At 32.5% G+C, this 22460-nt stretch overlaps 4 protein-coding genes across 6 annotated transcripts; 2 read left to right on the top strand and 2 right to left on the bottom strand.

Annotated features, from left to right (window-relative positions):
* Positions 1 to 82: 82 nt before the first annotated feature.
* Positions 83 to 1479, top strand: LOC106311247 (reticulon-like protein B13). 3 transcript variants are annotated; one of them, XM_013748458.1, is made up of 5 exons: positions 83 to 164; positions 288 to 477; positions 591 to 802; positions 997 to 1047; positions 1244 to 1479. In XM_013748458.1, the coding sequence occupies exons 1-5, from the start codon at positions 125 to 127 to the stop codon at positions 1423 to 1425; spliced, it is 675 nt and encodes a 224-aa protein (XP_013603912.1). In that variant the 5' UTR covers positions 83 to 124; the 3' UTR covers positions 1426 to 1479. The 3 variants fall into 3 exon arrangements, with proteins under 3 accessions (XP_013603912.1, XP_013603913.1, XP_013603914.1); XM_013748459.1 differs by lacking the exon at positions 997 to 1047; XM_013748460.1 differs by lacking the exon at positions 997 to 1047 and having other exon boundaries at positions 125 to 164; positions 291 to 477.
* Positions 1480 to 4920: 3441 nt separating this feature from the next.
* Positions 4921 to 5744, top strand: LOC106310565. The gene has a single exon (XM_013747797.1). It carries the CDS (start codon positions 5084 to 5086, stop codon positions 5576 to 5578), a length of 495 nt encoding a protein of 164 aa, XP_013603251.1. The 5' UTR covers positions 4921 to 5083; the 3' UTR covers positions 5579 to 5744.
* A 1252-nt stretch (positions 5745 to 6996) lies between these two features.
* On the bottom strand, positions 6997 to 8441 carry LOC106309267. Its single transcript, XM_013746310.1, has 2 exons — positions 7568 to 8441; positions 6997 to 7481 (listed from the first exon to the last, which is right to left on the bottom strand). The coding sequence occupies exons 1-2, from the start codon at positions 8439 to 8441 to the stop codon at positions 6997 to 6999; spliced, it is 1359 nt and encodes a 452-aa protein (XP_013601764.1).
* An 8626-nt stretch (positions 8442 to 17067) lies between these two features.
* LOC106308272 lies at positions 17068 to 19584 on the bottom strand. The gene is made up of 4 exons (XM_013745422.1): positions 19069 to 19584; positions 17737 to 18545; positions 17358 to 17660; positions 17068 to 17276 (listed from the first exon to the last, which is right to left on the bottom strand). The coding sequence occupies exons 2-4, from the start codon at positions 17825 to 17827 to the stop codon at positions 17197 to 17199; spliced, it is 474 nt and encodes a 157-aa protein (XP_013600876.1). The 5' UTR covers positions 17828 to 18545; positions 19069 to 19584; the 3' UTR covers positions 17068 to 17196.
* Positions 19585 to 22460: the final 2876 nt, after the last annotated feature.

The raw sequence follows: 22460 nt of genomic DNA, 5'->3' as shown, positions 1-22460 counted from the left end.
ATCAAGAACTAATGAAGAAACCTTTTTCACACACACACCATTCTCTAGAATCCTTTCAATTATATACATCGTAAGCTTTTATTTTCTTATTTTACTACCAGCATCATCTATTACCATAACAGACATGGCCAACGATGTGTCCAAAAATACATCACCTAAATCTGGTAAGAACAATAGTCTGAGAAACATAATGCTAAAAACTAGAAAACCTACACTAATTTGATCTGAAAGTTTTAGACATCATTTAACTCTGATATCTTCTTCGTTATGTTTCATGAATTACATAGAAGATACTACTTTGGAGGACATATACTTATGGAGGAGGAAGAAACTAGCCTTCTCTGTACTTCTTGTCTCAACAGCGACATGGGTTTTGATCAATATTTATGGTTTCAGTTCTATAACCATTGTTTCTTGGGCAGCCATGGCCATTGTCTCTATGGTCTTTCTTTGGGGCAGTTTACTTCGCCTCAGCAAGTATTCAAATAATTCCTTCTCAAAAAGTTGGGCATGTTGAAAGACGTTCATGAATTAATATCTATATTCTGAGGAAAGCTGTTTTAATTTTTGTGTTTACTAACTTCGGACAGGGTTGAACCGGACTTGTCAGGGTTAGAAGTGTCAGACGAGTTTGTAGCAGAGACGGCGAGGTCGTGTCGAAAGCTAATGGAAGAAATTGTTAGATGGATGTTCACGGTCGGTGTTGAGAGTGAATGGTTTGTTTTCGCTAAAACCATTTTGGGGGTCTGGATCTTGTCAAGAATAGGAAACCTTCTCGATTTCCATACTTTTCTCTTCATCGGTACGTAAGTACTTAAAAGATTTGCAATATCGACCGTCCCATTAGGTATACCCATTAGGTATAAGTATAACTCGGTAATATTCCAAAAATTTAACTTAACATAAATAAGACTATCAGATTCTTAAACTGATCATTTATGCTATACGCCAGATTTGTCTAATGGTTTGTATCACCACCTTGGTTTAAACATATAGTGCATGTTTGTGACAAACAAAACAAAAGGTCGAACTTGATCAAACATGATGGTATGTTTTGTTTTACGTTGCTTTTGATTAAGCAAGCATTTGACTTATGTTTTTTAAGAAACTAGCAACATTAGGAATATTGTACGAATATGGTATAAGTAGTGGGAGAAGATTAGCATTACCTGTCTTGTTACCGTTTCAACCATAGTACTACAGGTAATAAATCTACTACTCCTTAACTCTTTGGTATATGTAGGTTTAGTGATCGGCTTAACGCTTCCGAAGTTGTGGGAGAAGCATGGAGATCGACTACAAAAGCTATCGAGGAATCTTAAAGATAGATCAAATGAAGCGTATAATAACAGTCGTGAGAAGATTTTGAAAATGAAGAAAAAGTTACAGCATGGTACAGAGGAGAAAGTTAAAAAAGCAGAGTAAATGGTACCTGGTGTTTTGTTTTGTACAAAAATGTTACCTGTCTTGTAAAGCAAAAGTATATGTGTAAAATGTGTAAACAAAATGGAGTAGTAGATTATTATTACCTGTCTTGTTACCATTTCAACCATAGTAAGAATCTGAGATGATGAAAACATTGTGAGAACGATGTTTACCCTTTCTATGTAGGTTCGATCTCATTAAGTCATTAAGTAAATAAATATTTTGATGGGCCAAGCGTGTTAATGCTACGAAAATATACTGTATTAATGCAGTTCAGGCCAGCCCAAGAGAAAAAGTGGAAAGGAAACGAAAGCCGTTATCAGAGTCAAGTTTCGACCCTAGAGACCTGTGGAAATGGACCAGAAATAGACCACAGTTTCGGTGCGCCACTTTTAGACCATTTCTAATTCAGTTCTATCATTTTTCTAAATTTACTCTAATGGTTGTTTTTATAGTAGAAATACTCTATTATAGAAAAAAAATACAGAAAAAAATAGGATTAGGTTAGAGAAACCATAAAAACATTTAGATTGAATTATATAATTTTTTCTATACTTTACCATATTGTGCATATTTACTACATGCTATTTACTACATGCTATTTACTACATGCTATGCTTGTTCTTCAACATTTGTTCTGGCCAAATCGTTTAAATTACACCTACCACATTTATTTTGTCTCATATACTTGCCTTATATCGGCCATTTAAATATTATTATCATCAGTTTTATATTCTTTTATAACTAAAGAAAAAATAATAAAGAAATTGCTTAAAATATCATATATTAGTATTTATTTTTAAAAATAATTTCAACTGAAAATATTATGATATTTAAGTTTTAAAATATAATGATTACTGTTTAAAGTTTAGTATTTAAAGAGTATAATTGTATACAAATTTATAATTAATTATCAAATATTTCTAATTAATTTAATAAAGAAGTTAGTTAATTTTTTTAATAGCAAATTTAGATAATTATTAAAATGATCATCTTTCATAGATAAATTTGAAAATAAATATCAGGTTTGCAGTAAAATTATAATTTTTCAAAATAACATTATCCACAACACATTTATATTAACTTAAATCTTGATTATAAACAATAATATGAAAAGAGATATCACAGACCAATAGAAGACTTTGACAAACTTGTCCAGTTCGGTCAGGTAGGACACACATCTTGATGACACGTCAAAATGATTTGACACGTCATTGCTTAACTACTATGACATATGTCAGATTTGGCCACGTCATATGTCCCGTTCACTCGATCTTTTGTTGTCACCGTCGTTCTCATGAAAGCCACAAATTCTTTTATTTTTTTTACCTCTCTCATTTAAATTCTGGTCATGCAAAAGCCGCGTATACATTTCTAAATTCGTGTACAAATTATTTTCAGTTTTGATAAAACTAATTAAATGTGACAGATTGAAACATAAATACTGTATTCTAGTTCCAATCGGGTCTTGTTTTTTTTAAAAAAAATTCTTAAGGATATTAGGGCCCTGTTTTGTTAGAATGTATAAATACTAAGGTTTTAGTTGTGAAAGTAACAATGATATACCTAAACTTATTAGAAAAAATTCAACTCAGCGTAGGGTCTACTTAATATTTAAGCCGGGTAGTCACCAGTGGGCGTATAGATTAATTTACTTCATATTCGAATGTCAAATAAAAATGTACAGTTATTGTATAAGATCATAAGAATTGCACATATTTGCTTAGAACTAGTTTGTATACATCTTACAGAGAGCATATGTTTTATGGACCTTGTAAGTGATAGCGAGTTTTTGGTGTTGATAAGTTCATAACAAATTAGTTTTATAAATGTTGTTGACTTGATGCAGAACACTTCTCTATTTAATTTACTAAATAATTATGAAAATTAACTCATGAATATCTCATAAAAGCAGATCAAATGAATATATCTCCTAGTTCTAGTGGCCATCCCATCCCTACATACTCGACAATGAACTTAGATAATATTAACGATTGTATCTCGTAGCTTCTTGGCCAATCAAAATCGTTGTTTAAAGGATATGAAAGCCAATAATCTCTGTCTGTTCGACATAAATATAAATAAGATGCTTTAGGAATAATGCAATTTATAATATAAAATGCATGGTCCGTATTCGTTTACTTTTATGGGCCCCTACTTTTATTACTACGTTTTTGTCAAGCAATGGATTTCAGATCATGCAACTGATACATATCCCCACATTCAATCATCATCATACATATTATACATATAACTATGTTTTCAAAATAATAATAATAAATAATATTGCGAACCAAACAAATATGATGGAATAGAAAGCTAAGAGCATTTGACCAAAAAAGGGAAAGCAAGCCAAGAGTACTTCCATCTGTCAGGAAATCCAATGGTAATTCTTAACAAAATTATATTAGTATTTTGCTTAATTATATTGTAAAAAACACTTGTAAGATAGGTATCTAAATTTTTATAACAAATCTAAATTGAAAAATTACCCCTTCGCCTTTCTTTAATATTTTATTTTTATTAGTGGATGACTACTACATTCATCTTACTAAAGGAAATGCTCAAAAAAAAACCATAAGTTTCTTAATATTTGCTTAGAATGAAAAAAATCTGAGTAGCAATTAAATAAAATGATAAAACATTTTTTGTCTTCAACAAAATGATTGTTATGCACTGTTTGATATTTCAAACATTTGTGTCTTCAACAAAATGATTGTTATGCACTGTTTGATGATTTTACCTTTTTCGTAAATACTATTAAAATTTGGTATTTTTTCTTAGTATCCTCCGTTTGAACGGTATAATTAAATATAAATTTTATTTAAAACATCATCTTTGAATCTTTTAAAATGAATTTCTAAAAAATATTTATTTAAATTCTAAAACTATTTAATTAAATTTACTATTTAAAAATGGATAAAAATATCTTGTTGTTTACTAATATTAATTAAATTCTAAAAAAAAATTACTAATATTATTGAAAATTTTAAACTATCTTGTTGTTTAAATACTTGATGGATACTTATGCAGAGAGTCTCTAGTTTTCTTACAAAAATATTAGAGTAAAAATTGATATTTCATTTTTTCCTTTTTTTGAGTTTAAATGCTTTTGTGTAAACAACTTAAAATACTTTTCAAAAAATACTAGCAACTATATTTTTATATAATACAAGTATTGCAGAAGTGTATAATTTTTTCGTATCATGCTTCTACAGAAAATACTTTTTTATACACTTCTAAATTTTCTGCCATATTAACTGTGATTTTTTTTTCTAATTTCTATATGATTCTTTATATGTTCAGCACATCTCTGATCAATGTCAATCTATTTATGGTGAAATAACATCATAAGTCAAACTGATCGATGAGTTTGTTCATAAACACAGTCCCCAAAACTTGTAATTATACCCTAAAACGAAGGGTAGACTAGTCTCAACATAAAGCTGTCATCCTCCCAACTTTCATACACAGCCTGTCATTGCTTCCACTGGTCGTTCAAACTTCAAAGTTCAATAACAAAAACACTATCACAAAAAGACAGAATCCTACGTGGCACGTCCTTTTTATATATACACACACATAAACTCATTACCCATCATCAACTCCAACGATTCCTTTTCACCGGATACCAAGTCGACTCAGTCTATCTACCAAAATGGGTATATGTAGCTCGTACGAGTCGACACAAGTGGCGACGGCGAAGCTTATCTTGCAAGATGGGAGGATGATGGAGTTCACGACTCCAGTCAAAGTTGGTTACGCTCTACAAAAGAATCCAACGTGTTTCATTTGTAACTCAGATGATATGGATTTCGACGACGTCGTATCTGCCATTAGCACCGAGGAGGAGCTTCAGCTTGGACAGATTTACTTTGCTTTACCTCTCAGCTCGCTCCATCAGTCTCTAAAAGCGGAGGAGATGGCTTCCTTGGCTGTTAAAGCTAGCTCTGCTCGTATGAGAAGTGGTCATTCTTGCGGCCGAGATAAATGTCGGTGTCGCCGGAAATGTGTCGCTCCGGTTATCTTCTCTTCCCAGAGAGTGGCGGCGTTGGGATCCGACGGCCAGACGAGAAACGGGAAAAGACGCGGCTGTAGTGGTGGTAGTGGGAGAAGGAAGTATGCGGCAAAGTTGAGTATGATAGAAGAGTGAAGGGTAGTTTGGGGATTTAGTTATTGTTGTAGGGTTAGTTTTGTGAATATCTATATTATTAACGCAGGATCATATTGTCCTTTTTTTAGCTTAGACTGTCATTTCTTTACTAACATTGCATGTTTCATTAAGGCCAATCAAGTAATATTAATAACACATCTATATTGGGCCATTTTTTTCGGATCCAACCCACTGTCCACGTCAGATCTCTCTTGGGTCATTTGGGCCGATTAAGAAATCAGATCTAATTCTCACATTTTTTTTTCTTTGGGTCATTGAATCCAAGTTCAAATAATTTTTTTTCAACAATTCTTAATTATTATTTTTTTCTTAATATAATTTAAGCATTTATAAAAAAAAATTGATTTTTTCATTGAAAAGTATAAATCTTTATTAAAAATATATAATTTTTTTTATTAAAAATATTAACCACATAATAAAATTAATTTATTAGAGTTATACCAACTTAATTCATTAAAAAAATACAGTTTAATTTTTTAAACATAAATAGTCATTTAAAATGAAATATGATAAAGAAATATAAAAAGTTTAAGTCTTTTATAAAATAAAACACAAATATATGAAATATAACATTTACTAAATATTTTGAAACGAAAAAATAATAATAATAAAGGAGGATGCATATTGCATTTCAAAACGTGGGAAATATGATTGTACTTGGTTTACTATCGTATCATTGGATGATTTTTCCCAAATTTCATACCAGAACAAAAAACATCTGATTATGTACCGAAGTTACGATTGTATCCTTGTCTTTTACTTCAAACAAGATCAAGTGCGGTAAGGTTTAAATGCAATGCGATACAAAACATTTATCGATTAAATGCAATTGTATTCAAAATAATTATTTTTATAGTACTAGTTTAATTATTTTCGCAAATAAATATTTTTTAAGTTCATGTTACCGATAAGCTTGTTTTTTTTTTGCAAACAATTATTGTTCGTTCAATCCTTTTGTTGTGTATCGTATGTTCCTATGTTCCCACGTTACCATTTAAGCCCCAGGTTAATTGGATGGTCCATATTATTGAGACTAAGATGGGTGTAGTTTAATCCAAGTAGACTACATTTACGGATAAGAAAGGTCCATGTGTCCGATTTTTCTTGCTAGTATTTGATAGGAAAATTAACAAAAAAAGCAAAATAATAATAATAATAATAATAATAATAGCTTTTGGATAAGTCTACATCATGGTCTAAACACCATTCATTATAGACCTTTGAGAAAGTCCATTTTTGCTCAGTAAAACATTTGGAATCTGGCATTTCGCTTGATCAATACATCTATACATAACATGGAGTTGTAATTAGTAAGTAGTTGCATTGGTGATAACAAGTAGACAAAAATAATGATAATAATCTTTTTTTGAACAAGTAACATACTGCATTAATCGAAATCAGTTCAGTACAGGGGAGAAGGAGCCATGATCTAAGGCCGATTTCGCAAGGGAATCAGCGGTAGAGTTTTGAGCTCTTGGTACAAAAGAAAACAAGATAAAATCGAAGCTAGAAGATAGGAACTCGACATCCATTAGAACCCCAAAGAGCTCCATTGGATAGGTTTTCGAGTTGATTGCTCTAATGAGCACTTGAGAGTCGGATCGCATCCAGACTTTGGGAAGAAGAGCCTCCTTCGCGGCTCGGAGGGATTCTCTGATAGCAAGCGCTTCCGTGAGTAGGGGTGAAGATACATGACCGCAGGCAGAAGTTCCTTGGAGTGTATGTGAGCTGCTCTCATGAGATATGACCCATCCTAAACCCGCTCGCAACGTTTGACGTGACCATGCTGCATCTGAGTTGCAAATAGCCGTATTCAGGGGTAAGGATGCGGGGAGGATGGTCGTTGACGGCATCGGGTTCGTAGGTCGGGGGTTTGTTGCACCTGTTTCCACTCTCTCGCATTGGATATGGCATTAGTGATTACAGCGTCTGGAGAGGTCCTGCGGTTTTCAAACACCAATCGATTACGAGAGGTCCAGAGGTTCCATCCAATCCAAGAAAAGAGATAAGTGGTAATGCCAGTACGAGGTAAGCAAACGAGTGCTGGAGCCATCGTAAGAATTTGGTAGATGGAAACTGAGTTGAAGAACTTTGTGGTAGGACTGATAGGTGCAAGCTCCCAGACTTGCTGAGCGAATGGGCAATGGAGGATGAGGTGTATCGCTGTCTCTGGAGCATTGCAGTGGGGACAGTTGGTGTTTGTTGTTAAGCCCCTAGTTTGGAGATTAGCACCTAGCGGTAGCGCTCCTTGTGCTAGCTTCCAGAGAAACAATCTAAGTTTTGGTGTTGTCTCTACCGCCCAAATATTCTTGTGCCAGTTAAACTCCCGGTTGGTTACTATTTGGTTAGTAGTTGCCTCTGTACACTCAATCATGGAGTAGTATTCGGAGCGCACACTGTAGATACCTGACTTCGTTCGCTGCCAGCAGAACTTGTCCTCGGCGTTCAGAGAACTTGGGAAGATCTGATAGATAAAATGAGCAACTGTGGGAAGGATAGATTCGACATTCGATTCATTCCACCGAGCTGAACCACGCAGCATTAGGTCCGCAACGACCAAGTCTCTATCAGTCTCATTTGGTGGTCCACATATTGCAAGGTGCTCTGTCGTAGAGAGCCAAGAATCTCCCCACACTTTCGTTGTCTCGCCATTACTGATGGCCTTTCCTAAGTGACGCACTAGGAGGTCCCGGCTCGTTAAGATACTCCTCCAGCCATGAGATGAGGAAGTGGGACATGAGACCGAGCGAAAGCTATTGCTGTGGCAATATTTCCCAAGCAGTGTGTGTGCAAGAAGGCAGTCCGGCCTATTGAACAAGCGCCACGCCAATTTTGCCAGCATGGCCACATTAAAGGCTTGTATGTCTCTAAAACCGAGCTCACCAGTGTCCTTTGAGTGCACTTATTAAATATTAACCTAGATGTACGGGTTAACCCCAAAACTTATTTTCTTAATATTAACCTTATTAAATATTGATTTGAAATATATTATAGACAATATTATCCAAGAGATAATATATATCGATGACGTCAAAATAATTATGTTCTGAGTGATAAGAAGATAAACAAAAGACATTCTCATATTACAATATCATATGATCATCTATTACTTTTCACCACCATACAATCACAATCTCATGACTTAAAATGGAATTGCCTTCGAGGAATGCCTATGCAATCACAGCTGAGTAATGGACTGGCGAACTAAAATGGATAGCTGCTGGGAAGGAAGAATCCGCAATGCTTTGACATTCCTTTTCAAATGAGTTGTGCCCAGCCCACTTAGTCTAATAGGGGTTTTAATACTTTGTCAATTTTGTTCTAGAAGAGTTCATTCTAAACAATGTAAAGTTTAAACTCCAAAGTGCATACTAGATAATAAAATCAAAAATTAACTATAAAAGTTAATTTTGTTTCAGTAGTAACATAACAAACAAACAATGAGTGCTACCTTATATATACAAGAGCACTTCTATTGGTTAGATGTTTAGAGATGTTCTCAAATAAAATATCAGTATTTTTAATAAGTTTAATTATGCATAAAATGTTGATTGAAACTAAAACTACACCAACCAATAGATAAATGTTTTACGATTTTCTCATATGAAATTTTATTTTTATTTTTGTTATTTTTCTTAATTATTATTATTTTCATTAGATTTTGATCAGTGCTTTTAAAGCGTTTTTATTCACAAAAAAAATTTAATAGAATTGATAGCTTTTACATAATTTATCGATTTTTAATGTTTGCATGATTTTATTTGAATAATTATACGTTATTTATTTTCTTAGGGGTTAATTTTTGGATTTTGAGAATAATTATAGTTATTATTCTACAAAAAAATTAAATTTAAATATTTACAAATTAGATGAAAATATTTTGTCAGAATTGTCATTCTCTAGTTTTATTACATGTGTAGAAGTTTATACTAGCGATCTTAAATTTATGAAATGAATCAAAAAATTTGATTTGGAATGTTAAATATGTTTATTTTTAAGATTTGTGAAGATTAATTGTTGATAGAGCGGTTATTTACAGTTAAGCTATTGACGACTAATTTGTACTATAATGAATTATAATTTCAAAATTATAATATTTTATTTTGATAAAATAATCATTTTAAATTTGATATATATCATGTTTATTTATAATATTTTAGTTATTTCGATAAATTAATCATTGTAAATTTGATATGTATTGTGTTTATTTATAATATTTTAGTTTCATGGAATATCATATATTCAAATATAAGTTTATTTGTATTTTTAATATTCAATACTTAAACTAAAATTTATATAAATATAAATAAAAAATAATCCGTGTATTTAAGCTATTTGGCATTAGTTTTAGTTTTGTTTTAACAATTTAAAATTAAAACGTATTAATACATATTTTACCATGTATCACGTTAGTAACTTTTTATAATATAAATGAGTTATTTTTTCATAAAGTCATTTTGTATATTATTTTTTACTAATTTAATAGGATAAATAACTAATAATTTTAGGTGATATTATCGATAATATTTGATATATCAAGTAATATTAAATTTTAAAATAGTATTTTTGTTTTAATAGTACAGATAAATGACTTATCTATATTATTTATACGGAATACTTTAAATGACAATACTCAGATAAGTCATCTTCGGCCGGTCTCCCGTCTTCCAATTCAAAGTTTAGTGTCCGCATTTTCGCGGTTGTAATAGTGAAACAAAACATCACATAGACTCAGTAATTTGACTTAAAGTGACCATACACGCTAGGGGTTAAGTCTTAGACGCATCACCCGATTAGGTCGTATCTGATGCATTACGACAAAGTCAATATCTCGGGATTGCGATGACATCTGATATATTTTTGGTTACAGGCTTACAGCTATTGATGAATTAGATAGACTACATCACGCACTTCATTTCTTGATTTTGGGTTGGTGTCGTTTTCATTGGTTTTATAGAAATCTAAACCAGATAAAATCACCATTAATTTTTTCGGTTTGATGTAATTGAATTTGATTCAGTTTGAATTTTAGTTGTTTTAAGAGAATTAAGAAACGAATTATTATTAAGAATCGTGTGTCAGTATTATGATAGGATCTTAAGTGATGTAACCATTAAACCTATTCCTGGTTTGCGACAATTAATCACAGTTTAAAGAAAAACTAATTGATTTTAAGTTATTTGGTTGTTAGATTACGATTTTTTTGTGTACTTGTATGTAGGTATGTGAACTGCACTATCAAATGCTGGAAATAATAAAGGAAAAAACAAAAGGGAGTGGGACTGTGGGAGTAATAAGTTTGGACAAGACTTTAATGAGACGGTACGTGCGGTGCCTAACCATCAGGGCCTACTTTTAAAAGCCCACTTCTTCGTTTGTATTTTTGTATATGATGGATTTTTTTTGTTCACCTATATGATGGAATTTAAAATCAATTAATTTTATATACGTATATTATATGTTTGTATATGTTAGATTATCACAATAATTTAAAGAGTAGTGTAGACACTTTTTATAGATGGACCACTTAAAGTGTTTTTTTTATTTATTTAAAGAGAAAGTGAAAAGGAAGAAAAGAAAAAGCAAGAATTTTTAGCAGAAAAACAAAAAAAAAAAGAAAAGAAAAAGAGTTTATGTTCATAAAGCTATCAACCAACTTTTTATCGAAGGTTTGTGTACATATCCCACAACTAAAAAAGCTTTGAGTTTGTTTATTTTTCATTCTTATAATAAGAATGTTGAAATTTTCCAAATGTTTTTAAAGAAATTTTGTCCAACTTTTTTTCAAATTACATAGATTAATGGGAAGGAGTTGGTTAAGATTAGTTAACTATTATTGGGTGGAAGTTTAAAAGATAGGATGAAGTGATCAGTGAGTAGTTTTCAACGAGAAAAAGTAAGGGAAATCGGTCTGACTAGCTATGAAATAAAGTATAATTAGATATCTAACTAAAAAAACATTTTCTATTATTATTACAATATATATTATATTACCTTTTTTGCTGGTTAATAAGCGTATAAACTTCTTCTTCTTCGGTTACCTGCCACCATCTTTGCTTCCAATCCACCATCACTTTCTGTAAAAAAAATAATTTGAATAATTTGGATTTTTATTTATCACCATAACTATTGTAATCTTTTTTTTGATTATTAGAATCTGTAATCTTCACTTTCATTGTTTTCACATCCTTCAAAACAATTCAATATCTTTGATATCAGTCACCACCTCTTCCGTACTATACGTTTTCGATTGTACTATGTTATTCGAACAATATATACTATGCTATTTCGTTGTTACTATTATATTTTGATAATGTTTCATACTCCCTTTGTTTCATTAAGATAGATCTTTTATAAAAAAAAAATTATTTCACAAAGATGTATTTTTTGTGTTTTCTGTGAAAAATTGTAAATTTCAAGAAAATTAATTAACTTTATTGAATTACTATTGGTCAAAATTTATTGAAAATTTAAAATTTAAAATCACAGAAAACAATACATCTATTATGGTAGTTTAATGTGTTTTCTTAATATGTGTGAAAATATTAAAAAGTCTATCTTTGTGGAACAGATGAAGTATTACCTATTATGTGCATGTTTTAATATTTGGATTATGGTTTATATTCCTTTTAATGTTTAGTGATTAGTGTTTTATGTTTGGTTTATGGAAGGTTTGGGTTGACATTGGGGTAAACATTATTTCATTATCTTTAATCATAGACATTTCAAAATTTGAATAATATGTACTAAGCTATTTCGTTTGTTACTATTATATTTTGATTATGCTTCATATTATGCACATAGTGTATATTTTGATATTTGGATTAGGGTTTATATTTCTTTTTAGGGTTTAGTGATTAGTGTCTTGGGTTTAATTTATAGAAGATTTGAGTTGACGTTGGGGTAAACATTACTTTTTTTCCTGCAATCAGAGACATTTCAAAATTTAAATAACATGTACTATGCTATTTGTTTATTATTATTGAATTTTAATAATGCTTCATATTATGTACTATTAGCATATTATGATGTATAGGTTAGGATTTATATTTTCGTTTAGAGTTAATGATTAGTGTTTTAGATTTAGATTATGGAAAGTTTGGATTGGGTTTACTTTTACTATTTTTGAATGTAAATAGTAGGGCTGGGCAAATAAATTGAATCCAAAAATCCGAACCGAACCCGATCAGATAAAAATGAATCCGAACTGATCCGAACCCGGTATAAATATCCAATGGATCTTGTTTTATGGTATTTCGGGTTATGGATATAATCCGAACCGAAACCGAACCTAAATGGATACCAGATAGAACCCGAAACATTCAAAATTTTCAAAAAAGAACTTGTACCAAATATGATCTCAATTCCTAATATGTATTCAAAATATATTGAACATCTAAAATAATTATCTACTATATGAAGATTGATGGTTGAAGGTGACGGTTGAAGTTTTTAGATTTTGGTTTTGTTTTCATTGAATAATGTTTTTCATTTCATGAGAACTTGGTTTTCGTTTTATGCTTTCATTTATTTGCTTTTTTTTCGATCAATAACTATGTTTACCTTTTACTTGATTTTGAATGATCACATTTAATGTTCATTTCTTTTTTTTGAATCGATTTTATTTATGTTTTGGTTACAAAATAGGTATAAATCAAGTATTTTAAATCCGAAGAACCGATTTTACTTACTTTTTGGTTACAAAATAGATATAAATCAGGTACATTTAAAACGAAGAACCGATTGGGACCCGAATCCGAAAGTACATCGGGTTGTACCAGTTCTTTGAAGATTTACTAACCCCGACCCGAACCCGATAGAACCCGATAGAACCCGAAACGGTGTCGAACCGAATTTTCATATAACCCGAATTGAGCTGATTTTGATAAACCCGAAAAACCAAAATCCGATTGGACTAAACCGAAACCCGATTGGGACCCCGAATGCCCATGCCTAGTACATAGTATGTATATTTAAATTATTTTATAATTTTATTAATATATATAAACTATACTTTTTACCATGTTCGATTCTATTTATATATTACCACCATACTCAATATCATTGTGGATGCCATAACCATCACCACTCTAACAATATTTTTTTTATTTTATTTTATGTAAGTGATAGATGTCTTTTATGTGTTTACCGTCAGCCGGGATAGAGAAAGGAGAAAACCAGAAAAATATGAAAATGCTAGGAAATCAAACAATGTCAACATAAATGGTATATTCTTCATTTTTTTCTGATTATTACACAAATTAATCCAAAAAATAATTGATGAGTATATGAGTATGGGTTGACCGAAAAAAAAAGAGTATATGAGAATGGGTGAAGATTGACGGTTCTGGATGTTTAGGTTAAAATATCAAATGAAATTCTACAAATTAGGCTATAGGGAATCGATACAGAAGGTACTCAAAGTCCTTCGTGAATTTGAACTTCGATCAGGACTAAATATCAGTTTCGAAAGGACTTTTCTTTGTCAGAACAAGAACTTCAAACAAACCAAGCATCAACAGACATGAATATGGGCTCTATGCCATTTAGATACCTCTGTGTTCCCCTGAACTCAAGGAAGCCGAATCAAATGAGAAATATCATCTTGTTTAATATCTAACCAGAATATGAACAACCAACCCATATATAAACATTTATAATAATAAATTATAAATATTATCTATTACAAATTTAAAAATACATTGCCGATATAATAACAAATTATAAATATTGTCTATTACAAATTAAAAAATACATTGTCGTTCAAAATCTAGTTCATTTTAAATATCAACTATTTGGTAAAAATTTATTTTGAACTCGGATGTATAAAAAGAGTAATTTGGATATTATTTAATAAGTGATTAGGAGGTTATAATTCAAGTAAAAGGTGCTATGGATTATTTTAGCAATTTCCTATAAAAAATAGGTTGGTTATTTCAGGCAATTTTTTCCTGAAAACGATAATGATTCAAGTGCTAATAAAATGAAATAATGTATGGGTGAGCAAGTTACTCAAGGTCTTAAGAGAAAAAATAATAAGGGAATTAATTTAGTATGTACACAGAAGAGAATTGATTTAATAATGTACACATACCTATTCTCTTAAAGAAATAGATTCATCTAACCAAATAGTTCTCTGGCTATCAAATGCCTAAACACGAAACTATGAGGAGTCCATTCAACAATGCTCTTTCGAGATCTCAGAGCAAAGTTTCTTTTAATTATTGTCTCTGGGAGACATTCTTGAATCATCTCTACCAATGCCGCTTGATTCAACCCTGAATCTTTCCTCAAAGACTCGATGATCTTTGGTAAGACTAGCTTCTGGTCTTTCTTTACACCAAACGTTGCGCTACTGTACTCCTCTTTTGCGGTTTCTAGCTCTTGGTATATTCCCTTGTGCGTATAAACACGAATCTATAGCCAAAGAAGACACATTCAAGATCTCTTAACTTTTCACAGAAGTTAGAGATTTCTCTGCTTACAGCCGGATCAGAATGGTTGCCTGAACAAAGAGCAAAGTATAGGAGAGAGGCTCGGAATGGTCGAGGGAATATCCTTGATGCTCATCTCCGGTTCTGGACTTTCTTGGAAAGAATAATAACTTCACCCACTATAAATAAAAAGAAAGAAAACTTAAGAACATAATATTGTAGTTGTGAGATAATAAAGAAGCGAGTCTTACCTGGCCAGGACGAGGCATCCTGATGCGTGGAATATAACTCTGTACTGCTTCTACACTTACCATGCGACCTCCTATGTTGTAAGCTGGCTGGAAAATATATACATATAAAAATGGTATTTAAATTATCTTCTTGAAGCAAACCAAAGCCAATTGATAGTATTACCTTGGAGAGCAGTAAGAACCGTTTCCCATTATTCTGTGGAACCCCATTTACTAGAAACATCTGCAATGGTGAAAAGAAACTAGTATAAGTACAACGAAGACATAGGGTTAGATCAAAGGACTACAGAGGAGAAACACCACGTACGTGCATGACAAAGTGCGTTATGTATGTTAATCCAGAACGCTAGTTTCTCTTGGTGAGACAGCTTTCTTGGAGCAACACTTTCCAGTTTCTTGATGAGCAAGCTGTATAAGTATACAAAAACCAATGAATACTATCACCATTTAAAAAAAAAACTGAGTGAAACTTCTTATATAAAAACTGTGACCTGAAGTTTGGATTCATCAAGTCAAGGTCTCGTCCTCCTTTCCTATGGTTTTGATGAATGTATGACACTTCAATCATTGAGCTATATAAGGTCCGCTGGATTCGAACTGATCATAGATCCAAACTGGCTCCAAAACTCGTTTCCTTCATGGGTACAGAAGTGTTGTCAAAGATTCAGAAACCGAAACAACGTCCTAGTAACCAAGATATCTTGTCTGCTGCTCGCTCGGCTTGCTGTAGGCTGAGTCTCGAGACCTCAATAGAGGCTAAGTTCGGTGTTTTGCCTCGGAGGATCTATCTCAAGGCAGCAAAACTCTGCGGTGAGCATGGTGTAAAAGTGCAATGGCATCTGAAAGGATACATATGCTCTAACGGATGTAATAAGACTTTTAAAGAAACACAAAATCTTCTATCTCCCTTGATCCCTAGACTGACAAGAGAATGATGGATGTCGGATAGCTATGGAAGCTTCTGATAACGGTTTGGAAGTGGACGAGTGCCATTGTATCATGGAGGCTCATCATTTTAGTAAGAGAGGTTTTGGAAAGACTACTGTTTTGTGCAGTAACATAAGCTTTGGTAAGGAGCCAGTTCCCATATCTTGCGTCGTGGATGAGGAGAGTCTTTTAATTCGAGAAAAGCCTTGGGAAAGTTTTACTTACGTCACAAAGTCGATGCCTAATATGAAAAAACAAGATTGTGTCTCTCTGACATTTGTTTTTATTTGTCCCATGCAGAAGGTGCAACACTGGTGTGGCTGTCGTGGTTTGGTATGCTCGCCTTTAACTTGTGATCATGTATACCTTTTCGGTAACGATTTCGAGGAAGCAAGAGACGTATATAGAAAATCCATGAGGTGTAGATTCCCATATGATGACAAAGAACGGATCATCTTGGAGGTAAACTTTAAGAGTCTTGTTAATGTCACTCAACTACATGTGATTTGTTTCAATCTTGTTTTTCCATCTCTAGCTGCTCGGCTAATCTTGTTACACAGCAAGTTGTTGTGGAAAGCATGGAGTCTCTTCTTGCTCATATCGGTCTATACGCCAGTACAGATGTAAGGCTCTTCTTCTTGTTCTCTGTTAGCTTGAAAGAAGTTTCACCTGATAGATCTTTTATGCTATGTTGTAACAACAGATAGCTGCAGGAGAGGAGATCACGCGAGACTACGAACGCAAACCGGTAACATCTGGACAAGAAAATGAACATTCTTGTCATTGTAGAGCTACAAATTGCAGAAATCATTTTTGTTAGTTTTTGGCTTTTTTTTAAGTTAATTCTTTGCAGATTTGTTTCAATCTTTTACTTTCTCATTGAATCTTATTAGACAGCTTTATCTGATTTGCAGCCAGTTCTAGGTCGTAGCGACATTGCGAATGAATATAATTATAACATACATAATCAAAATAAGAAAAGTAGTTAAATCTTGATTTCTCCATTCTGTATGGTGAAGAACCAAAAGGGAAGTCCATAGCCAAAGATTACAGTTGCAGCCATCCCTGAAAATCAACAAGAACTGAGTCAAGTTTTGAAATGTGTGTTTTCTCAAACCAGAGACTGAACCATGTTCTTGTTCTTACCAAAGTCAACGGACTTCTCTTTCGGTTTTGAACAAGAAGCTTGTAGCTGCAGAACCATAGAAGCTATCACCAAACCACTTCCGATCTTCTCTCTCACAACTCTATGAGTGAGATCCAAAGACAAGATTCCAACCCTCTCTGTTATGACATCCTCTGTAATGACTTTAACCAACAAGAACAAACCCAAGCTCAGAGCTGTTCTCGTTATCTGTCTAATTCTTCTTGATTTATTACATATTTTTCTTGAGTTGATCAGATTAACTGCAGAAGCTAGTGCATACAGAGGAAGCCAAAGATACCAATCTGCATGAACACACACAACTTGTGAAGTTTAACATGATCTTGAGAGAAAGAGAGAAGAAGAGACAAAGTGAATTACCAGAATCATTAAGCTGGACAGATGCAGAATAAGCAAATAAAAACGCCATTAAGAAGGAAGAAACCATAAAAAGATTTCTTGGTTTTTCCATATCTTTCCTTCACGTTTGTGATCTTCAAACTCTAGTACTAGTTATGAAGATCAAAACCAGGTCGCTTATGGAAATCGATCGCAGGGATGATAAACCGGATCAATAACCGACGAGATTCCAAACTTACACCCGGTTCTTTGGCATCTTCCGGTTATCAACAATAACCGCTGACACGAGAGCATCTCCAAGACGTCTTTGAGCCATTTCCAAAAATGTTTTTTTTTTTTTTTTTTTTTTTCCAAAAATTTTTTTTTTTTTTTTTTTTTTTGCTCAACTTCACATTAATTTTGGTACAAAGCTGTAACCTCAACATAGATTATACTAAATGCAGTCATGCACTATAATGTTATCTAGACTAGTATAACTCTGAATCACTAAATTGGATTCAAGTTTACCTAATCGCCATCATTGTATTTTTTAACCACGTTTAGATGAATCCACTCCACGACTCAAAATGAATCATCACTTAGTCTTCCTAAATTTGACATCAAGTACATGCACGATGAAACTAAGTCTATTCCAAAAATCTATTATGTGACCAAACTATTAGTAACCAAAGGATCAGTCTGATGTGCTTGTACTAATAGTATTAACGTCGGAGGCGCATATCCAAAATAGACCCAATACCACCGGCCTTCAATGTCTTGACCTTCAGACACTAACCGTACAGAGACTCCGGATTGATACATCATATCGGGCTTCAACAGCTAACCCCAGCCTGTTCAGAGCATGAATCTACATAACCTAAAAAAACTGTTTTGGGGTTTCGTTTGGGTTTTCTTTACGGCTTTGGTTTTGGATAACTTATTTAATATGAAAGTATAGTGTTTCAAAATGTACTTCGGTAAATACTTCGGAAAATTTGTTCAGTGTCAGAAACTTGACAAAACATATAGTGTTTAGATATGAAGTATATCAGGAATTAGTTTAAGTGTTGGGAATCATGTTCCAAAACCGAAACCCGCAACAAAACTTGTAATAAACTAGAACTGATTTCCCGAATAATTTACAGAAACCCATAAATGAAACCCGTAAACAAAACCCCAAATGAAACCACCAAAATTAATTATCTGACAAATTACGAGGGATTTCCTACGAACCCTATAAATTCCCTCAAAATTTGTCAGCTTCAATTTTTCAAACTGCGACAAATTTGCTACAGAATGAGTTTTTTTTTCTAGGAAATTGCAACAAAATAGCTAAGGAAATTAGGTTAATATATAAATTCAACTTTCTTTTACCTTCCTTCCTCTTCGACAGATCTCTTTCCCTCATGTCAGAGATCTTCGCCAGAGACCTCTCCCTCACGCCAAACCGATTTCTTTTTCTCTCAGTCTCGTCAGATCTACTATTCTTCCTCGCCGAAGCCAACTTTCTTCCTTGCCAAAGGCGCTCTTCTTCCTCGTTCTCACAACCTCTCCAGATCAACTCTCTCTCATCGAGCAATAGCCTCATCGGATCTACTCACTCTCTCACCTAGTCAGAGCCTTGTTCTATCTCCTCTCCAGCTTTCTTTCCTCGCCTCGCCAGAGAAAGCCCACACGGGATCGCCCGTGGCAAGCCATCACCACAAATGTTTAGGTGTTTGGTAGTTTAGGGTTTGATTTAATGTAGTTTAGCGTTTGGTACACTGTAAGTAGATTTGGGTTTGGTAGTTTAGGGCTTTGTTTAGGGTTTGGTAGTTTAATGTTTCGTTGAGGGTTTGGTAGATTAGGGTTCTTTTATGGTTTGTTAGTTTAGGGTTTTGTTTAGAGTTTGGTGGGTTTGGTAGTTTAGGGGTTGGTTTAGGATTTTTTTAGTACAATAGAATTTTTATAAATTAATAATGTTGGGACTTTGAAATTTTATTAATTTATAAAGATATTAATTTACAAAAGTTTCCTTATTTAAATTTTTTATTTTAAGATATATTCATTCTAAGATAAGAAAAATATTTGTTTTTAGTGTATAAATATTAATTGTTATTTTTTGAAATTTGACATTTATATTAATTTTATTATATTATTTGGTGTATATAATATATATTGCATTGAATTTAAATGTAGTTTTAGATATAATACTACTAAATCTCATCAAAAATTTATTAATTGTTAAGAAAATATAAAGATAATTCAGTTGTGAATATAAAACAAACAATATAATAGTAGGTTCTTACTTATATAAAATATGTATATATATAAATTATTAATTTATAATTTTAATGGGACCATATATTTACATAAAATTTTCTAAAAAATATTATCTTATTATTTTATCGATTTGTGTCAAATTTTGAAATGGTCCAAGTTGGAACCGGCGAAATTTATTAATTTATAGAGATTATTAATTTACCAAGTATTAATTTATAGAGTTTCTACTGTACATGGTTTAATTATTTTAATTAAAATTATTAAATTATTTAAAAATTATTAGATTAATTATACTACTGGTTTGGTTACGTTTAGTTTACAATCTATTGAAATATTTTAATATTTTTTTAAAAAATTGTTGTTCTTGGGAATGAATGACTATTCGTTCTTAATACTCTAGGCGCTTCTTCTAGTTACGGTGTAGATTTATTCCCAATATTTGATGAAAAAAAGGTTCCCTTGTAAATTCCTAGCAATTTTGCTAGAAAATTGTGAGGAAACAATCCAGATCCGTTGTTAATATCCAGTAGATTTTTTAAGAAATTGCGAAAGTGTATTCTAAACAACTAGCAAAAATGTGGATGCCCTTTTGGTATAGTGGTTTGACTAAGAGTTCATTAATGATTCTACACTACGAGGTCTGAGTTTCAATCTCCGAAGAATCGAAATTATGCAAATTAATGGAGAAATGCTTACAAGAGATCTGCAGCATGACGCAAAGAGTACCGTCAAGCGTGGATTCCATAAGGCGGCTTACGTGATGTAGTCAAGCGTGAATCCTCTTAAAGCAGGTAGAATTGTCTGATGTAAAATCGTCTGTAATATTTCGCACAGTTTGTAATAGCATAATTATCCAGAGTTAAAAAAACAACTATCAAATTTGCTAAGTATTTTGAGAAAAATATTATCCCTTGCAAAAATTTCCAGAGAATATTGACTAAAATCATTTTGCAAGGGAACATTGTCCCAAGCAAATCCTTTGCAAAGTTTTTCCCTTGCATATCAGCCTATCTTTTGTAGTGTAAAAAGTTTTCCACGACAGTTGTGTCTCTCACAAGAATCCCCATTCACCAAAACTCTAAACAGTGAGCCAAGCTTGATCTCTCTATTTCATATAACATAATCTTTGGGAGGTGGTTCTATGTCTTGTATACTTTAGAATTTTTTCTTATTATCGAGATACCTACTCATTTTTTGGATGCCACGTCACTTTGTGAAATGGAAAATTTTCTTACGCAAGTAAACCAAACTCTCACTTATACGACTGCATGTTACTTCACGTTAGCTCCAATCAGTGGTGGGCCCGGATTTCATTTTAATCTGGGTCAAAGTACAATTTAAACCAAAAATGCTGAAGAATCTTCGTTGTTTCTATCAATATTTTCAAATCTTATATAATAAAGTTTACTTGAATCTCTCCTCATGCGTCTACGTCATCTGGGAGAGGTGGGCGTTTTTTGACACCTGACAACTTTTTTTTTTTTAACTAAAACTTGTCTTTGTAAAATTATCTGAACGGGCTAGACGTAAATGTATGGGTCTGACGTAACTTTCATGTTTATGTTATAGATTTGTACTATTTGGGCTTTTACATTGACTTTTTGTTCAGGCCCAATTGTGTATCGGGTTTAGTGTTTCTCTCATTCTTCTTCAGATACTGTAGGGCTTCGCCGCCGTAAAGATTGCTACAGATTCCATGCCTCTCATCCATTGTCGTGTAACGTCTCCGACTATCATTGATTTCGTCATATTAAAGCAAGCATTTACTTGATTAACATCACTTTTTTGCTCTCTGCCATTGAATCGCATTCCCCTTTCTCTCCAAAGTAACAGACGAAAGCTCTACTTATAAATAAGGTTGTTCTCTGCGATGAAATGCAACACTGCAACAAAATCGAATAGCACATTCTTGATTTGAACACATGGGCGTCTATATGTTACTAGTGGATGATAAGGTTGGTCTTATGGGCATTGTTTTTGTAACTATCTTTACAACGCTTGGTATTTTCACACTTATATTCAACTCTCTCACTGCAACAGGACTACAGGAGTCACTCATCCAAGCCTCTAACACACACAGTCCACGGGCTGAACACTTTCAGAGAATTAGAGGAAGCACTTTCAGAGAACTAAGTGGATTCAATGTATAATGATTTCCTTTTGGATGATAGGTGGATTTGCTATGAAAAAAAGATGTTGGAAGACAGAAGGTTCCCCAAATTGCATCTCAACTTTCAGCTCAGGTAAATCTATATATATATCACCAAGCCTTAAGTTTATACATAATAAAAATGAAAATTTTAATTATTAGTTAGGTGGAGATATGTTTCTAATAAAAGTAACAAAACCGAATAATAAATATATTTTCAAATTGAGAATAAACTAACTATTATTTTCTTAGTTAGGTAATTGCTATTTGAGTTATTTAGTTTACCTTTGTGTTTAAAAACAACACTAAGTTTTTTAGTTTGGTGTACCTTCGGTTATGGCAGGCAACTCTGATT

Source organism: Brassica oleracea, chromosome C8 (genome assembly GCF_000695525.1).
Source record: "Brassica oleracea var. oleracea cultivar TO1000 chromosome C8, BOL, whole genome shotgun sequence".
Classification (NCBI taxonomy): domain Eukaryota; kingdom Viridiplantae; phylum Streptophyta; class Magnoliopsida; order Brassicales; family Brassicaceae; genus Brassica; species Brassica oleracea.
The sequence above is the reverse complement of the archived record's forward strand: the minus strand, read 5'-3'. Positions and strand labels throughout refer to the sequence as shown.

Coding starts and splice junctions, on each gene's coding strand:
- LOC106311247 (XM_013748458.1), top strand. CDS start 125: ATGGCCAACGATGTGTCCAAAAATACATCACCTAAATCTG. Junction 165..287: donor AAATACATCACCTAAATCTG/GTAAGAACAATA, acceptor TGAATTACATAG/AAGATACTACTTTGGAGGAC. Junction 478..590: donor AGTTTACTTCGCCTCAGCAA/GTATTCAAATAA, acceptor AACTTCGGACAG/GGTTGAACCGGACTTGTCAG.
- LOC106310565 (XM_013747797.1), top strand. CDS start 5,084: ATGGGTATATGTAGCTCGTACGAGTCGACACAAGTGGCGACGGCGAAG.
- LOC106309267 (XM_013746310.1), bottom strand. CDS start 8,441: ATGCTGGCAAAATTGGCGTGGCGCTTGTTCAATAGGCCGGACTGCCTT. Junction 7,482..7,567: donor ATGGAACCTCTGGACCTCTC/GTAATCGATTGG, acceptor GAGTGGAAACAG/GTGCAACAAACCCCCGACCT.
- LOC106308272 (XM_013745422.1), bottom strand. CDS start 17,827: ATGGAAAAACCAAGAAATCTTTTTATGGTTTCTTCCTTCTTAATGGCG. Junction 17,661..17,736: donor TGTCCAGCTTAATGATTCTG/GTAATTCACTTT, acceptor GTGTTCATGCAG/ATTGGTATCTTTGGCTTCCT. Junction 17,277..17,357: donor AGAGAAGTCCGTTGACTTTG/GTAAGAACAAGA, acceptor GTTGATTTTCAG/GGATGGCTGCAACTGTAATC.